Source organism: Myotis nattereri (assembly GCF_964212035.1).
Source record: "Myotis nattereri genome assembly, chromosome: 6".
Taxonomy (NCBI): Eukaryota; Metazoa; Chordata; class Mammalia; order Chiroptera; family Vespertilionidae; genus Myotis; species Myotis nattereri.
In genome coordinates, this window is record NC_138081.1 from 92,187,245 (window position 1) to 92,210,848 (window position 23,604).

The 23,604-nt window shown below is 40.8% G+C and overlaps 1 protein-coding gene across 1 annotated transcript in view; it reads right to left on the bottom strand.

Annotated features, from left to right (window-relative positions):
• SYNE1 (spectrin repeat containing nuclear envelope protein 1) overlaps positions 1–23,604 on the bottom strand; it is a 387,878-nt gene that overhangs the window by 308,225 nt on the left and 56,049 nt on the right. The window contains exon 3 of the mRNA XM_081094059.1: positions 12,523–12,584. Coding sequence (XP_080950185.1) covers positions 12,523–12,584 — 62 coding nt within the window. The remainder of the gene's footprint in view (positions 1–12,522; positions 12,585–23,604) is intronic.

Consider the following 23,604-nt stretch of genomic DNA (forward strand, 5'->3'; position numbering starts at 1 on the left):
CAAATGCGTAATTGCTAGATACCCAGTCACCCCAGTAAAACTGAAGTGGAAAAGTTTAAAGGAACAGCCGATGGCACAGATAACTCTTTACTCCGGTCGGGACACACCCACCATTGAGCACCCTCAGGCTTGCTGGAAATGCCACAGTCATAGCCTGAGATAGTCCCAGATGGTGGGTAAAGCCATCCCAAGGCAAGGGCTGGTTCTCACGGTGTATTCTGTGCATCTTGAACCCTGTGTACACACAATGGCCCAGCACTCTTAGAGCCACAAACCACTCCCTCCGGTTTATAGAAATGTCAAGTAGGAACTATTTCACAGGCTGAGGGACAGTATATGGAAAAAATCCCAACCAGGACCAGTCTAGAATGTTCGCATGCTCTGATGGTTATCTGATGGGTGGGAGCAACAAGGTAAACAACAGGAACAGAGAGAGTGGGAAGGGAAGAGGGGTTGACCAACAGATGTGGAGCAAATTACCTTCCCCAAAGGTTGGCAGAGAGCCCACCACATGAAATGTGCAAACAAATGCCAAAGTAGCCTCAGACCAGATCAGTAAAATCATGATGCTAACCACAGACAGTAGCCAATGAAATAAAAGTAATTCCATATCTAAAAGCTTTTTTTTTTTTGCTTTATTCAGAAAATCAAATTAGATTTTCCTAATATCTCCAGAAACCAGGTGAAGTAATTTAAGAATTTTATGTGTAATCTGTTTTTCTTTCTTCCCCTTTATAAAAGCACCATTGTGATTATTTTCCACCTCTAATTGGCAAAAGTGAGAAGATAGTTCCCGTTCTTGTTTCCTATGATAGAGCAATCATTTCCACTTCCTTAATTACTTCATTCAATTCCGAATAAATGTCCTAAAGGCGGTAACTGCCCTCCAGCCCATCTTTAAATCTGCTTGGAAAACTCTGCTCTTAACAACTTGCACATGAATAAAATTATTTTCATTTTGTATAAAAGAAACATAGATGAATGTTATTTGTTTGATTCCTCAAGTTATTTGTTTGATTCAGTACAAAGTTGGGGTTATTCTTAACCTCTTTTTTTCATACCTCAAATCAGATCCATCAACAAATCTGCTGACTTTATTTTCAAAATTCATCCAGAATCCAACCACTGCTCACCACCTCCACTGTTCTGTCCTGGTTCCAGACACTGGTCTCCTGACTGGATGATTTCAACAACCTTCTAATTCACCTCGCTCCTTCTGTCCTGGATCCTTCTCAGTCTACCCTCAAGAGAGCCACTTATTTGCCTTCCATCCATTTCCCTCCATCCTATATAATAAAAGCATAGTATACAAATTGTCCCCTCAACCGAGAGTTCGACCATGGGGAGGGGCTGGCTGGGGGAAAGGAGTTGACCAGGGGTAGGGCCAGCTAGGGGAAGGGAGGGAGTACCCAGCCAGCAGCCAGCAGCCACTAGGGACGATACCAGTGCACGAATTTTGTGCACTGGGCCTCTAGTTAGGATATAAGTGTCACAATGAAGGGGTTACCGTACTTTTTCTATTTTGATCACTGCTACATTCTCAGTACCTAGAATATTGCTGAACATAAAAACAGCGCCTTAAAATAGTTATTGAATGAATGTACAAATAAATAAGATATTTCTAAAAGAAGGAACTTTGATAAATGTTATCAAAATGTTTATTAATCTGCATAAGCTTTGTTAGAACTATACTTATGTTATCAATAAATTAATATTTTATTAATAAGTTAATGATTGCTATTTGTTTTGAAATGATAATTTTCCTTCATAACCTTTTAGTTACATATTTGGAAAGAATGGATTTATCAGTAGGTTTAGGATTACCAAGCTACAGTAGCCTTAGAAAAACAACTAAAGAATGGCTTCTGGAGTGAATTATTACATTTCCCTTTTGCTCTTTGCTTCTTTTCCTCCTCATCTTAGTTCATTAATGATCCCACCAAAGTGTATACAGGAAACAGATGGGAGAAAATGCAGTCCTGAAAGTGTTTCATGTTAGCTTTAGGCACTGTTGGTGGAAAGACAACTGAAGAACAAAGCAGCCCCCAAAGTGATATTTTATGAATTTGAAGATGACAATCAAAGTCATATTAGCCTAGGTTACTGAAAAAAATATAGAAAGTCAGAAGTATTCCTTTTAAAGAAGTGTATGAATGTTACTTGGTTAAAACAAAATGTACCCTTAATAGAACCTAGTATCAGTGGAATTGCCGCCCCCGCCCACCCTCCCCCCCTCCGCCCCACAAGCTATGTGAAAGTTTTAACCCCAGTACTTCAGAATGTGATCTTATTGGGAAACAGAATCTTCAGAGATGTAATCAAGTTAAAATGAGGCCGTCAGGATGGGTCTTAATCCACGATTCCTAGTGTCCTTATAAAAAGGGGAAATTTGGACACAAACACAGAGAGGCACAGAGGCAGGACTGAGGCAACGCAGCAAACCAAGGAATGTGAAATCACGCAGGCCGCCCCCAGCAGCTGGAAGAGGCAAGGAAGGCTTCTACCCAGAGTCTCAGGGAGCATGGTTATCTAGCCTCGAGAACTGGAGATAATCAACATCTCATTCTAAGCCACCTAGTATGTGGTACTAGGTTATGGCAGCCTGAGCAAACTAACACAGAACCTAACTAATCTTTTATGGTGCTTTTATTTTTTTAGTTCTAAAAAGTGAAAAATGCTCATATCATGCCTGAGGTCATCCAAAAATTACAGTGTTTCAAGTGCTCAGTGCCTGTCCTTAATAGCCGCAGTGATCTAAGGCAGGCGGATGGAGAAAAGGCTGTTTATTGCATATTGAAAGAGAAGCTCCATTTATAGACACACTAAACAAGGGCTATTTGAGACCTATTTTTTTCCCCAGAGGACATTCTGCCAAACTATATATGTATTTCCCAGCCAACTATCATAAAAAATGAATCAAGGGTGTTTAAATACAAATATAACATTCTATTTCATTTGTTAAAATGAAAGAAAATGCAAGAACTACAAGCACTTGATAAGAGTATAACCAATGTTAATGTCAAGGTTACTTATACTATCTTTTTCTAATTAAAAATCTAACTCATGAAAGTTTTTATGAAAACACATCTTTAATTGCTCTCTTTGGGGGCCAAGATGGCACTATATAATTACAATAGTGAACAGACCTTGCATAAAAATTGGGAATTTCCTAAGATAAAGCACTTTAAACATATGAAAGAACTAACATCTTTGAACTGTCAATTTTAAAAATATTCCAACATAAATGTTTTATTAAAAAATGCAAACTATTCTGTTAGATCTAAAAAGCATGTAACCATTTGGTGGGAATCCTCTCAAATTCAAGTCCACCCCTTTCCTACCTTCCTGAACTTGGGTGTCTCCAGGCCCATTCTTCCCATTCCCACGCTGGTCTCAGAGAAAAGGGAAGTCTCTCCTCTGCTCCAAATCTCCACCTCCACCTGTGCTCTTAAAAAAAATAATAGCCCTAGCCAGTTCGGCTCAGTAGACAGAGCGTCGGCCTGCAGACTGAAGGGTCCCGGGTTCGATTCCTATCAAGGGCATGTATCTTGGTTGTGGGCACATCCCCAGTAGGGGGTGTGCAGGAGGCAGCTGGTCGATGTTTCTCTCTCATCGATGTTTCTGACTCTCTGTCCCTCTCCCTTCCTCTCTGTAAAAACTCAATACAATATATTTTAAAAATATGTGTGTGTGTGTGTGTGTGTGTGTACACACACACATACACTAGAGGCCTGGTGCACAAAATTTGTGCATGGGGGAGGGGGGGTCCCTCAGCCCGGCCTGCACTCTCTCACAATTCAGGACCCCTCAGGGGATGTCCGACTACCAGTTTAGGTCCAATCCCTCTGGACATCCCTCTCATAATCCGGGATCACTGGCTCCTAGCCACTTACCAGCCTGCCTGCCTGACCACCCCTAACCACTCTGCCTGCCTGCCTCATTGCCCCTAACCACCCACCTGCCTGCCTCATTGCCACTAACTGCCTCTGCCTCAGGCCCCACTGCTGTGGCTTCATCAAGAAGGATGTCCAGAATGACGTCCAGAAGATCATTCGGCTGTCCGGTCTAATTAACATATTATGCTATATATAATATAATATAATATAATATAATATAATATAATATAATATATAATATAATATAATATAATATAATATAATATAATATATAGTATATATAATATAATATAATATAATATATTATATATATATATAATATCAGAGAGGAAAGGAGAGGGAGAGATAGAAACATCACTGATTAGAGAGAATCATTGATCAGCTGCCTCCTGCACACTCCCTATTGGGATTGAGCCCGCAATCTGGGTCTATGCCCTTGACCGAAATCAAACACGGGATCCTTCAGTCCACAGGCCGATGCCCTACCCACTGAGCACCACCAGCTAGGGCTCCCCCTGTGCTCTGGATTTGTCTCCCACTCTGCCTCCTCGGGAGCCTGTGTCTCCAACATAACTTTCCTTTCCCCCATTCCAGCCTCTCTCTCTCAATGCCTGATCTGGGTCTTTTTCTCTGTTGCTACTCCACTCCTGGAACGCATGTTTTCAAGTATTCCAGAATATCTTCCATTTCCTTACTGCACCGCACTTGTTCTCACATCTCAACTTTTGAAAACATTGGTACCCAATCGCAGGCCATTTCTCAGGCTCCAGCATAAATGTTTCTTCCTGTGAAAGCCTGTTCGATGCCCTCCTTCAGATGACCTGGGTGGTTGGTTGTGTCTGCCATGTGCTCCCTGACACCCTACACTTCCCCTCTCATGGACTTTTCCACCCACACTTCTGTGATTGTCTCTTCTGTAGACTGTCAGTTCCACCATGGCACGGGCTACCCCTGCCTTTGTTTACCACTGTATCCAGGATGCCTTGCACAAAATAGGTGCTTGAAAAGTATCTGCTGCATGAAGAGCTAAATAAACAAATGACTCCTGGGAGTGCAACACAGTGGTTAGTGCCCAAGCTGAGGAGTCCTGGCATTGGGTTTTTCACACACTTGTTATGTACCTTAAGATTATTAATTAACTCTAAACTTCAACTTCATAATTTATAAAATGGTGGAAATAATACTTATATTTGATTATTGCCATGAGGATTAAGTAAAATAAAAGATAAAATTGACAAAGTGCAGTAAATGGAACATGGTAAGAGTTAATAAATGGCAGCCCTGAGATTCAGAGACATTTTTATCAATGACTGATGACAAGCTGGAGCTGAATGAGGACCTCCCTTTGAAAAACCATTACTCAAGATCAATATTGGGCTAATTAAAAAACAACACTACACCTTCTTTCATTGACAGAGCAAACAGAACAGAAAGATTCAGGTTTCTTTTCTCTCTCTCTCTCTCTCTCTCTCTCTCTCTCTCTCTCTCTCTCTCTCTCCCTCTCCCTCTCTCTCTCTCTCTGTTAATCCTCACCAGAGGATATTTTTCCCACTGTGTTTAAAGAGAGTGGAAGGAAGTGAGAGGCAGAGAAAGAGAGAGAGAAAGAGAGAGAGAGAGAATCATTGATGTGAGTGAGACACATTGGTCGGTTGTCTCCCGCAGGTGCCCCCAAAGGACTGAGGATTAAACCTGCAACCCTTCAGTGCATAGCCAACACTGAGCCACAGTGGCCAGGGCTCAGGTTTCTTCTTGAAAAGGAAGAAAATTATAGGGTTCTTGTCTAAATATGAAGCCTTTTCCTGAAAGAAATTTTAAGGTATGTAAAATAAATACAACCCTTTAATTTTTGTTATTATTACATTATATGAACAATTTGTGATCTGCAATGTTTTGTACACTATGACAAATTTGAAATTCAAAATTTCTATTTGAAAACAAAGCAAACCCCCCAAAAAATGAACAGATAATTGTATACACAAGTAATTGAATAATCTACATGTGTGCTAAAAATGGCACAAAAACACAGAAAGTTCTTGTTTTTCTTCCTACTTTTATAAGATTTTTGTTTTCAGCAAAGCATATTTTTGCAAACAGATTGCTCTCTTATTTCCACCCTATCTTCATACTGCTGTCATAATATTTATAGAGAGTTGTTGCAATAGAATAAAATGTCATTAGTAAGAGAGTTAATCATTTTAATTAGAAATAGTTTATTAGTTAGCAACTGAGAAAGCAGAGAAGAACAAAAATAAAAATTTCCCATAAAACCCTCCCAATTTCATCAAGTGGTCAATTTTCAAAGAAGATTTTGAGAAAAAAGGTAAAAACTTTCTAAATGAGTCTTTTCAATAGCCCTTTAAAATAAAAGTATATTTGTATTGTGTGTACACCACCCATAGCAATATACTAGTACAGATGATGTATCATAGAAATGTACACTTGTAACCCATATAATATTATTAATCATTGTCACCCAAATAAATTTAATTTTTAAAAAAATTAAAGAATATTTTAAAAAGTATTTTAGCTTTAGACAGTTTGGCTCAGTGGATGGAGCATCAGCTTGTGGACTGCAGTTCCCGGGCTCAATTCCAGTCAAGGGCACATACCTCAGTTGCAGGCTCGATCCCCTGCCCAGGTCAGGGTATGTGCGGGAGGCAACCAACCAATTGATGTGTCTCTCTCACATTTATGTTTCTCTCTCTCTGTCTTTACCCCTCCCTTCCGCTCTCTCTAAAAATCTATGGGAAAATATCCTCGGGTGAGGATTAACAAAAAAAGTATTTTAGTTTGCTTAAACTTTTTAAAGAAAGTATTGTAACAGCAAGACATGATCACACAATTTAGGATGAAATGGTTTATCATTCTAGATTAAATCCACAAAAATTCCCAGGACTGTTATGCTAAAGCTCTCAGACAACAGAGACTCTACAAAAGATTTACAACCTGCATTCTGGAAAAGAGTTGAAACTCTCATGCGTTTTCTTTCCTGCTGATATAGCACTTTTCTCTTTTCTTATTCTTAGAGATAAAATAACTTGTGTTACATAGCTTGAGTAATAGGTGATTTAGGATTAATATCTTGAGTACCAGCATAAAAGTATTTTTGAGATGAGTCATTTTCTGACCTTTATTGGTAGATGCCAACAGAAAATTGTAGGAGAAAAATACCACAATCAAGGAATAAAGTGCATTTTAACTCTTTCAAATGGTTTGGTTATGAGATTATCTGAAATAATTCCAAAGCACAGAACTAGGTACAACAGGCGTTCATTATCACACAAGGAAGCATTTGCTATGAAAGAGGAGAGAAATTCATTACTGTCTCATCCCAGGACCCAGTACTTGTCTCTATCTTATAGGCTGGGAGAAATTCTCATGAGCTTCAATCCAGCCTGCTATGTACTGAATGTGTGCCCCTGGAATCCAAATGTGGAAGCCTCCGCCCCTCACCCCCCACAGTGGGAGTGTTTGGAAGTGGGGCCTTTGGAAAGTAACTAGGTGTAGAAGAGGTTGCGAAGTGATGCCCCATGATGGGATTGGTGTCCTTATAAAAATAGGCAGAGATTACCCATATATGAGTGAGTGAGAGGTAGAGCAGCATCGAACAGACTGTCAAACTACAGCAGGAAGGCTGGGAGGGGTGGGGGTGGAGGGGGGTAAAAGATCAACCAAAGGACTTGTATGCATGCATATAAGCATAACCAATGGACACAGACACTGGGGGGAGGGCAGGCTGGGGGAAGGTCAAGGGGGAAGAAAAGGAGACATATGCACTACTCTTTGTAATTCCTTAAGCAATAAAACAAAATTAAAAAATAAATAAATTAATAAATTAATTAATCAATAAATAAATTAATTAAAAAAATAGAGAGACCAGAGTTCCTTTCCCCTCCCTCCCTCCCTATGCTCCCACTCTCCCTCCTCCTCTCTTTTCCTCCCTCATCCCTCCTTCCTTCTCTCTCCCTCCCTCCCTCCTTCCTTCCCTCCCTTCCTCCCCACCTCTTTCCCTCCCTCCTTCTCCCTTCCTCCTTCTCTCTTTCTCTTCACCACATGAGGACACAGCCAGGAAGAGGACTCTCATCAGGAACCAGGAAGCAAATCAGTTGGCTCCTTGACTCTGGACTTGCAGCCTCCCAAACTGAGAAATGAATGCTTGCTGTTTACGTGCCCCAGCCTATGACATTTTGTGACAGCAGCCCCAGCTGATTAATGTTGGTTAAGCATTTACTGGACAAAGTAAACAAGCACACAGGCTACACACCAAACCAGACTCAATCTGACCCCACAAATTACAGGACACCAGATCCTTTCAAAGGGGACAGCGGTCACGGCTCCATCCTGGGGGCAGGTGGCTCTTAGTTGTAGGACCTACCACTGGCCTTGGTTATTTAATCAGCAAACAGAAGGAGGAAACATTGGCTTCAAGAACCTCCGGAGGATAAGGAAAGACCTTGACACAGGGCTGGTCTGCTCTGTGGGTGAAAACCTGTTGTCAGGGGAGATAACTCCGTGTTGCTGATAGGTGACCAGGAGCCAAGGGCCAAAAATTTGAGAAGCTGTTTTCATATGCTCCTTGGAGCCTAGCGACTAAACGTATGAGTTTGTGTGTTTGTGTGTGTGTGTGTGTGTGTGTGTGTGTACGTGAGCACATGTATATGTTTGCTGTCATGTCTGCAAAGTGCTAGAGTGATGGGACCAAGCACACTCTAGCATCACAGAATTGCTTTGGGAGCAAGTCTCCTCACAGGGGCAGCAGGAAAAGTGACACGATGCCCTGGTCCAGACCCAGAATCAAAGACATGAAATTGACCTTGTTTCTGTCAGAGAGAGAGATTATCATTCTCAGGAGTAAGCGAGCGCACTGCAGGGGGAAGGCCAGTGTGTGCTTCCCTTTTCATTTGGGTGCGTATGGAAGTGTGACCTCCATGAAGCTATGAAGCCTAGAAGGCATATGTGCTTTTAGAGGTACAGGTTACAGGTAGGAACAGCGATGAAAATGAGCATAAAAATGGGGATGGAGAGAGGGAGTTCGAGACAGAAGGTTGAGTAGTCTTGTGATGGAGGAGGAGAGAGCCTGGGAGAGTTAGAGATGGACAGGCATGGGACAGAGATGGGTGGGAGAATGAGAAAGAAATGGGGCTGTAAATAGAAACTCAGGGATGAAGGTGGGCAAAAGCTGGGGAAGAGAGAGGGATAATAGGGGGTCATGTGATCAGCTGCTGGCGCAGATGGAGACATAAAGCTCAACTCTATAGCTGTCCTGAAACTGTCAACAGCAGAGGAAGGGTAATGGGGTCAAATTTGATCTTCGCAATGTTTCTGCAATGTAAGTGAGTGGGGAAAGGAAAGTGTTCTCCAATGAATTTGTGGGTTTGGCTATGTTTGACAAGAGACCACAGCATCAGTATAAACAAGTTCAGGATAACAAGTATAAGTATCCTTGTTCTGCTTCCATTTTCAATTTTCCAGGTAATTCAGGAAAGAAAAAGTCACTAGTGCAGAGGAGAGAGAAAAAAAAAAGAACAAAAACATTCAATCATATTAGGGTTATAATGGAGCAGTTGTGGAGGTTTTCATAATTTTCTTATTCTTTCAAAATAATAATATGGATGCAGAAATGTGCAAAGTAGGAAAAACCACGCAGACTTTAGATTCATGTCTGGATTAAAATCTCAGCAGCACCGCCGAAACCGGTTTGGCTCAGTGGATAGAGCATCGGCCTGCGGACTGAAGGGTCCCAGGTTTGATTCTGGTCAGGGGCATGTACCTGGGTTGCGGGCACATCCCCAGTAGGAGATGTGCAGGAGGCGGCTGATCGATGTTTCTATCTCATCGATGTTTCTGGCTCTCTATCTCTCTCCCTTCCTCTCTGTGAAAAATCAATAAAATATATTTTTTAAAAAAAATCTCAGCAGCACCAATTTATGGAGATGAAGGCTGTAAAATAGCCTGTGTGAAGTACTTAGCACAGAGCCAGAAATGCATTGTTAATTTTCTCCCCAGAAATGCATTTACTATTATAAAAAAATGAAGAGAAGATATAGACTCTTTGCTGTTGTTTTATCAAACGCCTCTGTATGGTACTCAGCACTGTGCTTAGAGCTATTGGGACTTATAAAGAAATTCCAAGAATTAGCACATGCCTTAGTGATTCACAATGTTACCGGGAGGCTGAGATAGGGAACAGTACCAGATAATCTAAGGCATGCTGAACCTCACCTACCCTGCAGGTTCTGGACTAGGGCAGAGATTTCATATCCTCCCACACCAGAGGCAGGAAACCCAGGGAAAGGAGGGGGATGGCCCTGGGAGGGGGTGCAGGGAAACAGCATTTGCTAGGGGACAGGCGCTCTGTCTCGCATGTGGTCAGAGATGCCTCACAAATGAAAGAGGCTTGAACTCCACAGTAAAGGGAGGGCTTAGATATTTAGGTGGGAAACGGTAGGGGCGAAGTCACAGAGCAGGGCTGGAAGAGACCAGAAAAAACAACACATATCGGTAAAGCCTATTGCAATAGCCAGTTACCACATCACTGTGTAAAGCAACTTGAAGCAGTGATAAAACAGCAATTACAAAACAGACTTGAAAATAAACTCTTGGAAGATCATTGCTCCACAAAGGCCCTTCACATACTGTATGGCATGGCATCTATTCAAACTTCCCCTTCTTTTAAAGGATTTGGTGCATAATAGATGAATGTGTCCTAAGAATTTTACTTGGAAAACTTTCACAAAGGTATTCAACCTTACTTAAACCAAATTAAAAATTAATTATAAATTATATTAGCCAATCAGATTAGAAAACACTGTAGCTTTAAAGTCTGTTACTAGTGTAAGGAAATGGGCATTCAGATAAACTCTTGGTATATATTAAAATTATAAATGCATATGCCTATTGACTAGCCACTTCTAGAAATTTATCCTAAGAAAAAATCACACAAGTGTTCAAAGATATAGGCTCAAGGACTTTCAATGTAGGGTTCTGTTTAATACCAACTAGAAACCACGTAAATGACCATCGATAGATACTGAGTACTTTATGATTTATAACATATATTTATAATAAAATTATTCATCCATTAATATGACTATGTAGCTCTGTGACTATTGACATGGAAAGATGTGCTGCATGAAACAGAGGCATACAGATCACGATCCTATAAAACCACTTTTGTGAAATCATGTGTCCCTGTGTAGAAAAGTGACGATTAATAAGTTAGGGATGGTTCTATCAGGATTGTAAGATTTGAGGTGATTTTTACTTTCTTTACACTTGTAAGAGTTATATTGTTAATATTATTTACAATTAGCATGTAATCTTCTAACAATATGAAAAAACAATAACTCTATTTTCATCTAAGAAAGAAATAACCTTCCCAATGGATGTTAATTGTGTGGTGTAAGCACCGGCCAGGACCTGAGAAAGTGAGAGGCATTTGCTGCGTACCTAGGGTAGAAGCTGGGTGCACCCCTGGACCAGAGAATTCCCTCTCATCACGTGGCTTTTGGAAAGGGATTGTAGGGGAGATCATCCAGTTCATCCTGTATTTAGACACATTGTTCTTGTCTTCAATCTTGGCTGGACTGCGAGCTTTTCAAGGCCTGGGAAAGTGTCTTACTAATTTTTTTCTGTCACCAAAGCCTCTTAGAGACACCACAGTAAGCAGTTAATTTGTACAGTTGGGCTGAAATACATTGCCGTGTTTTGTTTGCTTCTGAACCATAAAAGAGACTTTGGGGAAATCTCTTATCAAAAACTGCTCATAGAGCTCTGCCTTGAACACTGTAGGCACAGCTCTCAGCCAAAGGATCCTCTCACTCAAGTCAGACAATTGTCCCATTGTCTGTATTTATTTTTACAAATGCAGTGATATTTTTTGCTTGCATATTTTTCATCAGCAAGATAAAAGATTAATCTATAATAATAAAAGCATAATGTGCTAATCAGACCGGACAGGCAAACGACCTTCTGGATGAAGCTGGGGCTGTGAGGGCTGAGGCAAGCTGCAGCTGCGAGGGCCGAGCCCCTTGCACGAATATCGTGCATCAGGCCTCTAGTTTTATTATCATATAGCTGTATTGGAGTTTGTTTTATATCAGTATTTATGTTCAGTCATTACACTGTACAAATACAGTCACTGATACAACCTAATGTCAGTGTCAATAATCTCAGAATGATTAGTCCTCTCAGTGTCCTCCCACCATGGCTACTTCCTATCAAAGCACGAGAGACACTATTCTGACCTCCTCAGATAGAATTCTTTGCTCGGGGCGCACCACTCCTTACTGCCTTCTGTTCCAAATCGAAACAAACACAGAAAAGAAAACCCAGCACCAATTCTTTTCATATGGCACTCATCCTAGGACAGGAGAAATAACTGGATGAATATTTCAAGATTCCTTGAATTGACATGGATAGCTGCTCTTGGCTCTAGGCATCCTTTCATTTCTCCCAGAGCAATGTGAGCAAGTGCTATACATAGGTGACAGTTAAACTGATGGGGTTGACAATATCACTGATTAGTAATTGCAACCACAGCAAAAGCAGCATTACGTTATACTGTACCTTTAATTATTTATTGGCTCAAACTAGATAAACACAGAACTTTGGTGGATTCCTTTACCTTGGCCAGATGAGAGTTGATCCATTTTGTGAAAGTTCGTTTCTGTACTATCTCTTGCTCATCTAGAAGGAAAAAAAACCACCTAATTAGATAACATAGTATGACATGGAGTTATATCATGAAAAAAACTCATAGTTACACAACTCTGGAAGTAATCGTAATATTTTTTTATCTTTTAATTCATTTTACCGATTATTGCTTAAAAGAAGAGTCAGTATAATTTCAAGTATATTAATCAATTAGGTTATTCCTTTAAGGATTATCAGCAAGTGCTTTAAATTTTATAATATGTTAGCCCTATGTTTACCTTCATTCGCTTATTGAAAGTTCACTGAACAATTATACCTCAAGAAAGCTGTTTAAAAAAAGTTCACTGAGACCAACAACAGTATCTAAAAAATATACATTATGAATAATAACACTACTTTATAATGCTGTTGATGAGGAACTGACATAACTATCATGACACAGGTTTTTAAAGTTCTCCTTGCGTATTTAAAGAAACATTATTTAAATGTATTTGATACTTAATCCTAAGAATTTTTCTAATTTCAGCTTTTCAGAAAAACATGATATAGTCTTACCAACTGTATATATATATATATATATATATATATGTGTGTGTGTGTGTGTATGCATGTTTAATATTTCTTCTAAAATTATAAAAACTGTAATTCATGTAGACATTTTTCTGAACATGTATGTTAGTTCTAAGCCCAGTAAAGTTTGATTATATGCTACAAGTAAAATCAGTTCTCTAGTGCTAAGAATCACAGCACTAATTTTATTAATGGAACCTAAGATTCACCTAATTCTTGGCTGGCCTAAGAATTCTTGGCTTTCTAGTCTCATTCCCCTCCTCCCCCACCCCCCCACCCCCACCCTCGCACCAGTGAATAAGGAATTGCTGTCTATTTTACTTCCTGATATATCATCTCCACCAATATCAGCTTAGTTAAGACACCATCATCAAGTCTGGATGCCTATTCATTTCCACTATTAGAATCTATTATATGTTCTAGCGTAGATGGCAGGGACCATGCCTGACTTATCCATCGCTGTCTTGTTTACTACTGCAGAGTAGATGCTTCATAGAAATGAATGGAGGAATCTGCTAAGGATTTGCTGGAGACTAAAAAACAGGCCTTGCCCTAAGGAACTGGTCATACAATGGAAGAGACAGTTATGTAAACCAAAGCCCAAAGCAATGTGTCAGCTATTGCAATGGAGGAACATAGAAAGTGCTAAGGGGATATAAATACAGAAACAAGTAATTCTCCTGTAAGGTAAGAGAAAAGGCTAGAAGGCCCAGAGAAGCTAAAAATGAGGTGCCATTTTATTGAATATCAGCAGAGATGTGGAGATTTTCTGGTAGAGAACTTTGTAGGAAAAAAGAGGCAGTCTTTTAAAAGCATGATGGGTTTTGATTGGATTATAAGTGAAGAAGGTTTAAGAAGGGATTGAAGGTGAGCCTAGAAAATAGCCAAGAACCAGGTTAGTAAAACCTTGGACTAACATGCCAAGGAGTTAGGTCTCTATCTTAGAGTCAATGGGGAAATCATCAGTGGTTTTGGACAAAGACATGGTCATTTCATGCCTGAGACACACAGATACATATTCTGATGGTAGTGTAGAGGTTTAGTTGAAGGGAGAAAGGGGTGGGAGAATATTCGGGAACATACTACCAGGACCCATGTTAAAGGTGACGGATTCTGTTCTAAGGCAGCACCAATAGGGCTGGGATGCGTCAGATGGCTGCAAGGGAACCGATCAGAAGCAGACTCAAAGGAAGCAGAGGGACAGGAGCTACAGGCGCTTTCTATTTCTATTTCGGTCAACTGAATAGTGATGCCACTAACCAAGAAAAGAAAAATAGAAGTAACAGGCTCGAGAGGGAAGATTATGAGAATTCAAGCCCATTGCAAAATGCATAGGAAATGTCCGGTTGAGATGACAGCTTCAGCACGGAGGAGAGGTGGCATTTGAGAAGCTAGAATTTGAGGTGGGTATTTGCCAGGGCTGACCAGCAGCCCCTGAGGGATGGATGAATGGATTACTCTGACACAACGTTTGCTGTGAAAGGGAGACTAAGGGACGGCCTGGCCAAAGGACCAGGCAGCCTCGATTGCCTGCCTCCTTAGGCTTTTATTGCAGTTTTTATCTTTAGGTACAATCATTAGGGTGAGTAGCCTTGGGAGGACTCCTGTGTTTACATTGTCCTCTAGGCAAGGGCACCCGGGGATTAAGCACAAGGATTCCAGTAAACACCCGAGGGTCTGCTTGTGCACAGATTTGTTTGGAAAGGTCAAGGAATAATTAGAGTCGCTGCCTTCGACACTCCCCAAAGTTTCCCCTAAGTCGAATTCCAATTAACAGGGCAGGTGGCCTTCCACACACTTCCCTTTTATCAGAATTCCCTCTTTACAAACTTTCCAACCAAGTCTCATGCTTCCCAACAGGTATTCTCACATAGGAACTGGTAATAGGCTCTGATTTAAGGACAGATGTTGATGCAGGTGAGAATACTGGACAGATGCAGCTCACCCTCCCTCTCCTACAACTTGAATCTTGATTCCTTCCTAAAAGCCAGTCTGTGTGCAGTGTGGGGGGAGGAGTGGCTCTAGCTATGGAAGTTCTCTAGGTGTTTCACCCTTGAGGCTTTCATCACTGGTTCTGCTTCCAAAGCAGGTTGTCCTACAGACCTCAGGACTTGGAGGCTGGGCCTTGAGAGATGTCTGTGTAGGAAGGCTAGTGCATGCACATGGTCCTGGGTTAACGTTGTTATAAGAAATAATCCCTAGCTGTTTAACCCACTCATCATCAGAGGAAGGCAGGGGAGGGTGGGTGTGTGGGAAGAGATCAACCATTGAACTTGTATGCATATATGCATAACCCATGGACACAGACAGTAGGGTGGTGAAGGCCTGGGGTAGGAGGCAGGGGCTGGGATGGGAGAGGTTAATGGGGGGTAAGGGGTGCATATGTAATACTTTCAACAATAAAGATTTTTTAAAAAAGAAAGACTCCCCAAATTCCAAGGCAATATCCCTCTCTAGAAATGGATGACAGATAAAGGGAGCTGGCTCTGAGATTCAATTTTTATATTTCTTTGCTGTGTTTATATATTTCCTCAGTATTTTGACATTTCAGGACAAGATCATGACACATGCAGAGATGAAACCCAACTTAAAAAGGGTGATTAAGTTTGACCATTAAGAAACTGTCACACCTAAGTATAGTCAACAGTTTTTCTCCCGCTGAGTCATAACTGACAGTGACTTGCTGATTTCCCACAGCTGTGGTTTGCCCTGCGTGACTTACTCATGCACCTGGAAACTCAGAGCTACAGTAAAAAGGTTGTTTGGAGCCTTGCAATCAATCATGAAAAGTTCACTGCCTAGAAATATGTTATGGTATTTTTATTTTACCACATATAAAAATTTTACTATATATAATCCTATATAATAAAAGCCTAATATGCTAAGTGTCCAACTGTTTTTTAACCATTCAACCAGTCGCTATTACACGCACTGACCACCAGGGGGCAGACGCACTGACCAGTAGGTTAGCTTGCTGCTGGGGTCCAGCTGATCAGAACTGGGCAAGATGGGCTGAACAAGCCCTGGAGTACTCCTGCGGTCCCTCCCCAGCCCGGATCATGCACCATTAAGGTCCCTCAGCCTGGCCTGTGGCCTCTCACAGTCTGGAACCCCTCGGGGGATGTCAGAAAGCCACAGACCAGGCCCAGGGGCCCCACTGGTGCATGAATCCATGCACCGGACCTCTAATATATAACATAAAACTAAAAGAGAGTCCTATGGTAACTAGCTTTTAAATATTATTATTAAATATATTTTTAAAAAATACATGCCCTTTTAACATATGGTGTTTTCAAAAATGCTAATAGTAATTGAAATTAACATATTTCAATATATTTAACAAATTTTTCTATAAGAATTTATATATGAGGGATATAAAATTTCATATATAAGCATGGACGTAAAGATGGCATATTTTTATCAGAACCATAAATAATAATAAAAAACAAAATACTGACTCCAATGTCATCTTAAATATAGAAATACAAAAAGGAGGACTGTTTAAGTAAGTAGAGAGTTGTTAAGTCTGAAATTAGGGGCATCATGTATTGGTATTAGGGGATCATGTATTGGTATATTTATTTTTGATTGGTACATTCAGTTTGCAATAGGTTATGATTAACTTATTTGTTTTTGCAGATTATTATTATACACTTCCGGTGCTTTAATGACAGTAATGCTTAAAGAAAATCTTAAAGATTTTAATTACCTGAAAATCTAAATTTTGAAAAATCATACATTTACAATCATATTGTTCCTAATGGTACCTAATAAAGTAATCTTTGTCATTTTTAATGCAGATGAATTCATCTCAATTAAAAAAAACTGGAAAGGGTTTAAAAATAGAAATATAGAGATTAAAATTTTTGATACAACAAAATGATGTTGCTACAAAGGAAATAAAAAAACACAATAAGAACACAGGTGACAATGTAATTATTATTTATTCAATAACAGTCACAATCAGATGGCCTAAGTTAAATGATTGTTTTGGGATCAGAATTATATGATCCAAATTATAGATCCACAGTTACTGAACTCAATCACTAATTTCGTCAGACTTGAGTAGGATCTAAGGTATATTGAATATTTTAATGTAAAGACATAATTAGTTCAATTAATGAAATAAACAGTTTATAATTACCCAATGTTTCGATTTTTAAATTAAACAATGGATGAAAACAAATGCATAGGGCCAGGCTGTGACTGATTGCAAAATATGTCCACAATTCCTCCTGTCCCGGTCATCACATCCTTTGCCATGTCACTTTGCTGCTTCTCCTACCAGAATGTAGTCAATTTCTCCGCCCCATGAGCCTGGGCTGGCCTTGAGACTTGCTTTGACAAATAATGTGCATAATGTGGCTAAGCTAAATGGATTGATTATACATCACTTCTGAGGCCAGGCCTTTGTAAGTCTGGAGCCCTGTTTTGGCTCCATTGAAGCTCTGCCCTGAGACCACCACACAAGGAAAAAAGTCACGTGGAGGATAACTGACCCCTCCCCCCAGGTGACAGCCAACACCAGCTGACAGCCCTTCTGATGCTCCAGCTGAACGCAGCCACATAAGGGAGCCGAGGCACAGCCAGCAGAAGAAACACCTAACCCGCCCACAGAGACATGAGAAGCTGTAATGTGTTACAGCGTCAGCTACCCAGTTTTGGTGGTGGTTGAGCAAAGGCTAAGTGAAACAGAAATTGCTACTGAGAGTGTAGTGCTGCTATAACATGTGGTGTTGGCGTTGGGGCCTGGTGAAGATGGAGGCTGGAGGACACCGAGAGACTGTTGGTGGAGGCTGAAAGAACAGTGAGGGAAGGGCTGTAGAAGACTGGAGAAAGAGCCACAGTCTTTCATGTATATACTAGTGACCCGGTGCACGGACCCATGCACATTGAAAGGAAATTAATTAGAAGAAATATTTTAATATTGTTATTCGCCCTTTCTCTATTATAGAAATGTCAACAAAAACAAGCAAAGTTACCATAGGGGAAGGAAAACCAGCCATTTAAAGAAAGATGATCTGAAGACACACAGATTATTCTTATGTTGGATACTTCACTGTTAAAGTTCTCTCAATAAAGTTTTACAGCATCAAAAGAAAAAGCAAATTCATGATCAACAATGACAGATCAAAATACACGTGTGCGATTGGCATCAGCGAGAGCTTTATATGTATCACACATGCTCGAATCAATGTTTATTTTTAAATTGCCAGTGGGTGTCATATGTACCAGCTGGTTGGTCAGTTGGGTGGTCAGACGGACTTTCGGTCGGTCACTTAGCCTCTTATATATATAGATATTCTATCATATGCAATAACCTGAACTGTTGTGTCTGGCTAGAGGGATTTCCTTGCAGAAGGCTGAAAGGGTCAACTGGTGCCTGGCTGATGTGGCTCAGTGGTTGAATGTCGACCTATGAACCAGGAGGTCATAGTTCAGTTCCCAGACAGGGGACAAGCCTGGGTTGTAGGCTCAATCCTCAATATAGGGTGTGCAGGAGACAGCCAATCAATGATTTTCTTTCATCATTGATGTTTCTGTCTCTCTCCTTCTCCCTTCCTCCCGGTGGTCAATAAAATATATTTTAAAAACAATTATGAAAGTGTCAATTGGTGTCTTATAAGAGACTGGAAGAATAAGAGATAAATCAAAGAAGGAACTTTTAAATTTGAGAGTAGAATTAAGAGGAAATCTCTGATGTGGTAGATTAGGAAATATGATGGCCTGTCACTTCCAGTTTCTCGTGGAAAAAGATTTACAAAGTAAAAAATAGACTTGAGATAGCAATAAATCATGGGTGTAACTGTAGGGCTCTTTGTTAAGAACTCTAAAGATTTAAGGTAGTGCCTCGCTGAACTTTTCAACTAGACAAACCAGCATCTAAGAATCTTAAGAGCATTGCCCATAGCAGTTTCACGTGTGGTTCAAAGTTTGTTTCAAACTTTGGGTTTGGGGGATACAGAATGTACTCCAAGCAGATTTTAAGGAAGCCAAGTAAATGTTAAGTAAAAACACCACCAGCTCGCACTAAGGGACAGGCCAGTTTAAACTGAGGAGAGGACTTGGGAACCAGACATTTTTGTGGCTAGGAAGAAGCCTAACAAAACTATCAGCCACAAGCATGAGCCACTTCTTATCTATAATAATAAAAGGGTAATATGCTAATTAGACCAGATGTCCTTCCAGACATCCTTCCGAATGACCTTCTGGACGAAACTGGGGCTGCAAAGGAAGCTCCAGGTCCCAGTGCCAGAAGGAAGCTGGTGCCAGTAGCCGGGGGAAGGAAGGCCTACTCTTGCACGAATTTTGTGCATCAGTCCTCTAGTCAGGAAGATAAGAAGTCTTGCCGCTGGATTAAAGGAACTGGCTGCATGTGCCAGGCTGGATTTCAGGGTTACTTTGGACAGTGATGGCTATCTCCTTTCATTCCTCCCTTCTTTGGAAGAAGCATCTACTGAAATGGCTATTCCCCTGGTCTCATCAGTGCATGCCGGGTCAGTAGGGAGCAGTAACTTCTGTTTTATGGTTACAAGCCTGGAGACTGGGAGAAATTACATGGAGGAGCCTCATCCATACTTGGACCAGATGCAGACCACATGATACTGAACTTGGTGCCATAACTGAGTGAGACTTTTGATGTCTTGAGAGGAGATGCCTGTGTTTCGATGTAGAAAGGATACATATACTGGAGACCAGAGAACAAATTTCAAATTATGGCCACAAAGTTCTCTGGTCCCAATATGTATCTTCCTTTGCAATATGCCTTGCCCCTTATCCCATCAAAGAGTAGAATGGATATTCCCCTCTCCTTGAATCTGATCTTGTATTGTGCTTGCTTTGATCAATAATGTAACAGAAACAACTTTATGTCATCTAATTCTCGGCCTTTAGAAATCTCGCAGTGCTTTTTTATAGATGTCCTAAGTCAGTGGTCGGCAAACTCATTAGTCAACAGAGCCAAATATCAACAGTACAACGACTGAAATTTCTTTTGAGAGCCAAATTTTTTAAACTTAAACTATATAGGTAGGTACATTGTTATTAACTTAATTAATAATTTTGGATTGAGTACTTAGTATTAACAACATGAGTTCAATACACTAATATATTTATGGAATGCCTGTTATGTGTCTAAGGCTGGAGGTAACATGACATCCTTCTGGAACTTACATTCTAATGAGGAAGATCAACTTTAAATAAATAAATAGTCACATCAAATAATTGCAGTTGTCATGAGTGCTAAGGAAGGAAATAAACAGTAAGCGAGACAAGTTATTTAGCAAGGTTAGGCATTTAAACCCCTCTAAGCAGATGTTTCATTTTATAATAATAAAGCCACCAACACAAAATAATTATGATTCTTAAATTTATGACAAAAATCCCTGTAGGATTTGCAGCTGGTTGGAAAAATACAGGTAACTTTATGCTTTGAGTAGGTACTTTTGTCACCCGCGCGCGATTTGCAGATGCGACTAGCACTAACCACTGCACATGAGATGCTGGCTGACTGGCTCACTCAACTTGTGCATGAATCGCGCGCGCCTCCCCACGCTGCATATCCCGGGCTCGTCTGCGCCGTGTCTCCCATCGCCCAACCGACCGACCGACCGACCGACCGACACCCCCCACTTCTTCTAACGCCACTTCTTCAAAATAGACTCGCCCAGGCCGAAAACCAACTTCTGTGCATGGGCACAAAGTTTCAATCGCACTGTACGTGCATGCCCGCACGTGGTATTTTGTGATAGAGCCACACTCAAGGGGCCAAAGAGCCGCATATGGCTCGCGAGCCAAGGTTTGCCAACCACTGTCCTAAGTCATTGCCCTAAAACCATCATGGAAAAAGCAGGAGGACAAGAGCCCATGTGAAGAAGAATTCGGATGTCCTATGTAATAGCCAGAACCAACTGGGTGAGTCCATCTTGGACCTTCTATCTTAGCTAATCTGCAGGCAAACTCAATCCAGGGGAAGCCAGAAAATTTGTATATGGTTCCATTGAATTATTATTGTCTAATTAACTATTTTAAAAAGTTATTATCATATTGGGTTATTCCCACAGTTTATGTATTTATTTAGGCACAAATCTTTACCCAAAGATATATTTATTTAAGAAATACCAAAGCATAGTAAGTCTATGACCTTTGATGAAAGATTATATAGAAATTCCATGATTTTTCCAATATGAATGAAATATCCTGTGATGCCTAAAATATGCTGTCATTCAAATCTAAGTTTGGTGCTATGTGGTGCGGAGTGGGTGGGAGGGGAGAGGGTGTGGATATCCTCATATTGTGCTTGGTTTATTTTACTATTCTGAACTTTTAAAATATTTTCAGAACTTTAAAAAGCCAAAACAAGAAGTAGCTGATCAGCTTCAGTTGATTATTGTTAGTTAAAAATATAGTTGAGCCATTCCATTTTAATTTTATCACTGTCAGACCAGGGAAAGCATACAGCACATGCCAGCCAGTCAAGTAAAAAAAAAATAAATCTTCAAAGATTTTAATGTGTTTGATGGAAGGCAGTTAAATTATCTGGTTTTCTAAGGACACATGGATCAGACAATGTACCAGGCAGCGACCCAGCAATAGGTTATTCCTTATAAATACAACAGCAGGGAATATGCTTTCTTTCTTTAAATGAGAATTTTAATTAGGTATGTATGGGGTGTGGGAGAGAGGAGGTAACAGGTACATCAGCCTTGGATGCTTCAATAGCCCTCAATTTCAGAACATTTTAATAAAATCATTTGGAGGGAAAAAAGGAATTGAGAAGTGGTTGTTTATAATCTTTATCCCACTTACTGTTAAAATTCATACTTTCCTCTGCAGAAATATTAATGTCTGTGATTACAAACTGCTGATTGAAGATGATACATAGTATGTGGCATGCCCACCATATTTTCCTAAAATTCAAAAGATTCTGAATTAGAAAACAAAGCTGGCCCTTCATCTTTTGCATAAAGAATCCCGTATACAGTCCAGCTGACATGGCTCAGGGTTGAGCATCGACCTGTGAACCAGGAGGTCATGGTTTGATTCCTGGTCAGGGCACATGCCCAAGTTGTGGGCTCAATCCCAGTAGGGTGCTTGCAGGAGGCAGTCGATCAATGATTCTTTCTCATGATTGATAGTTCTATCCCTCTCTCCCTCTTCCTTCCTCTCTGAAATCAATAAAGATATATTTTAAAAATATTTTTAAAAAAGAATCATGTATACAATACTAAGTACAACGGTAAAGGTGTGCCCAACAGCAGAGCAATAACTGTAATAAAGAGAAAAGAAGCAATAAGTATAATGAAAGAGTGGGAACAGCAGAACCCAGTATGGCAATCCGTACCAGTGGCTTCTTCAATACCTTCTAATTCTAAATAAAGATAAGCAATTTGAATAGTTTTGGCAGAACTTTGTGTGTGTTTTCCCCATCCCTTTTTCTTCCTCTGTTTGTGGACATAACAACATTGCGAAAGAAAATGATCACATGGTGAATTAATGAAAATACCTTATGTCTTTATCGCATGTGAATTCATGTTCCCATGTATACTCACTGGCTTCCGGTTACAAAAGTCGCCTGGCCAAGTAGACAGAGGAGGTCCCATTAGCCCAGTTAATAAGAACATGAAGCATGGTGGGGGTTAAGACATGTGTCGGAAATCTAGAAAGTGGAATGAAGGCTAGAGGCTTACAGAACCATGGCCCGAATTCAGGAGGTCTGACTCCTACTCTGATCTCATTTCCACCCGTTTCATGTGCAGATCACTTGCCTCACTTATTTAATAAATGCAGTTGTGCCCTCCTGCGTGCCAGCACCCACTCTGACAAGCTGGGGGCGCAAGCTCAGAGGATGGCTGTGGCTCCTCACAGTCCAGCAGGGAGGTCAGGACTCAAAAAAGTGGACCACAGCCCGAGTCCTGTACATGCAACGCAAGGAAAGACCACATAGTAACATCAAATCAATGAGTGGATAAAAAGAAAGACCACAGTTATGAAATGAAAGGCCACGGGCAACGTGAACATGCAGAAAATGCCAGCCAACCCCTGCGGTTTGCTAGGATCGCAGCGAGGAGAAACTGCTGCTTCTACTAGCACGTGGGAGATTTCTCCTGAGCAGCAAGGACAACTGATCTCGTCGGGAAAGCATCATTCCGATCAGAGAACACGGAAGCCTATAGAAGGGCTGCACGCGAGCGCGGGAGAGCTGGCCACACGCAGCTCCTCTCGCAGAGAGCGCGTCGCTGCTGGTGTTGCAAGGAGGCCGCCACAGCTTCGAAACCTTTCCGGTGGCAGGTGCTCAGCAAGACCAGCCCAGCCGCAGGAAGCGGGTATTGAAAAATTTCCTGAAATGCCCTCCGCCTACAACCCCTGTTCAAACATAAAACTGTACTGTGATCCTAGTCATTTACTAGTAATCACTCAAAATGCAGTGTCTTATTTGGGGTAGGGGAGAGAGGGAAGAGTAGTTGACCACAGTGTTGATGTA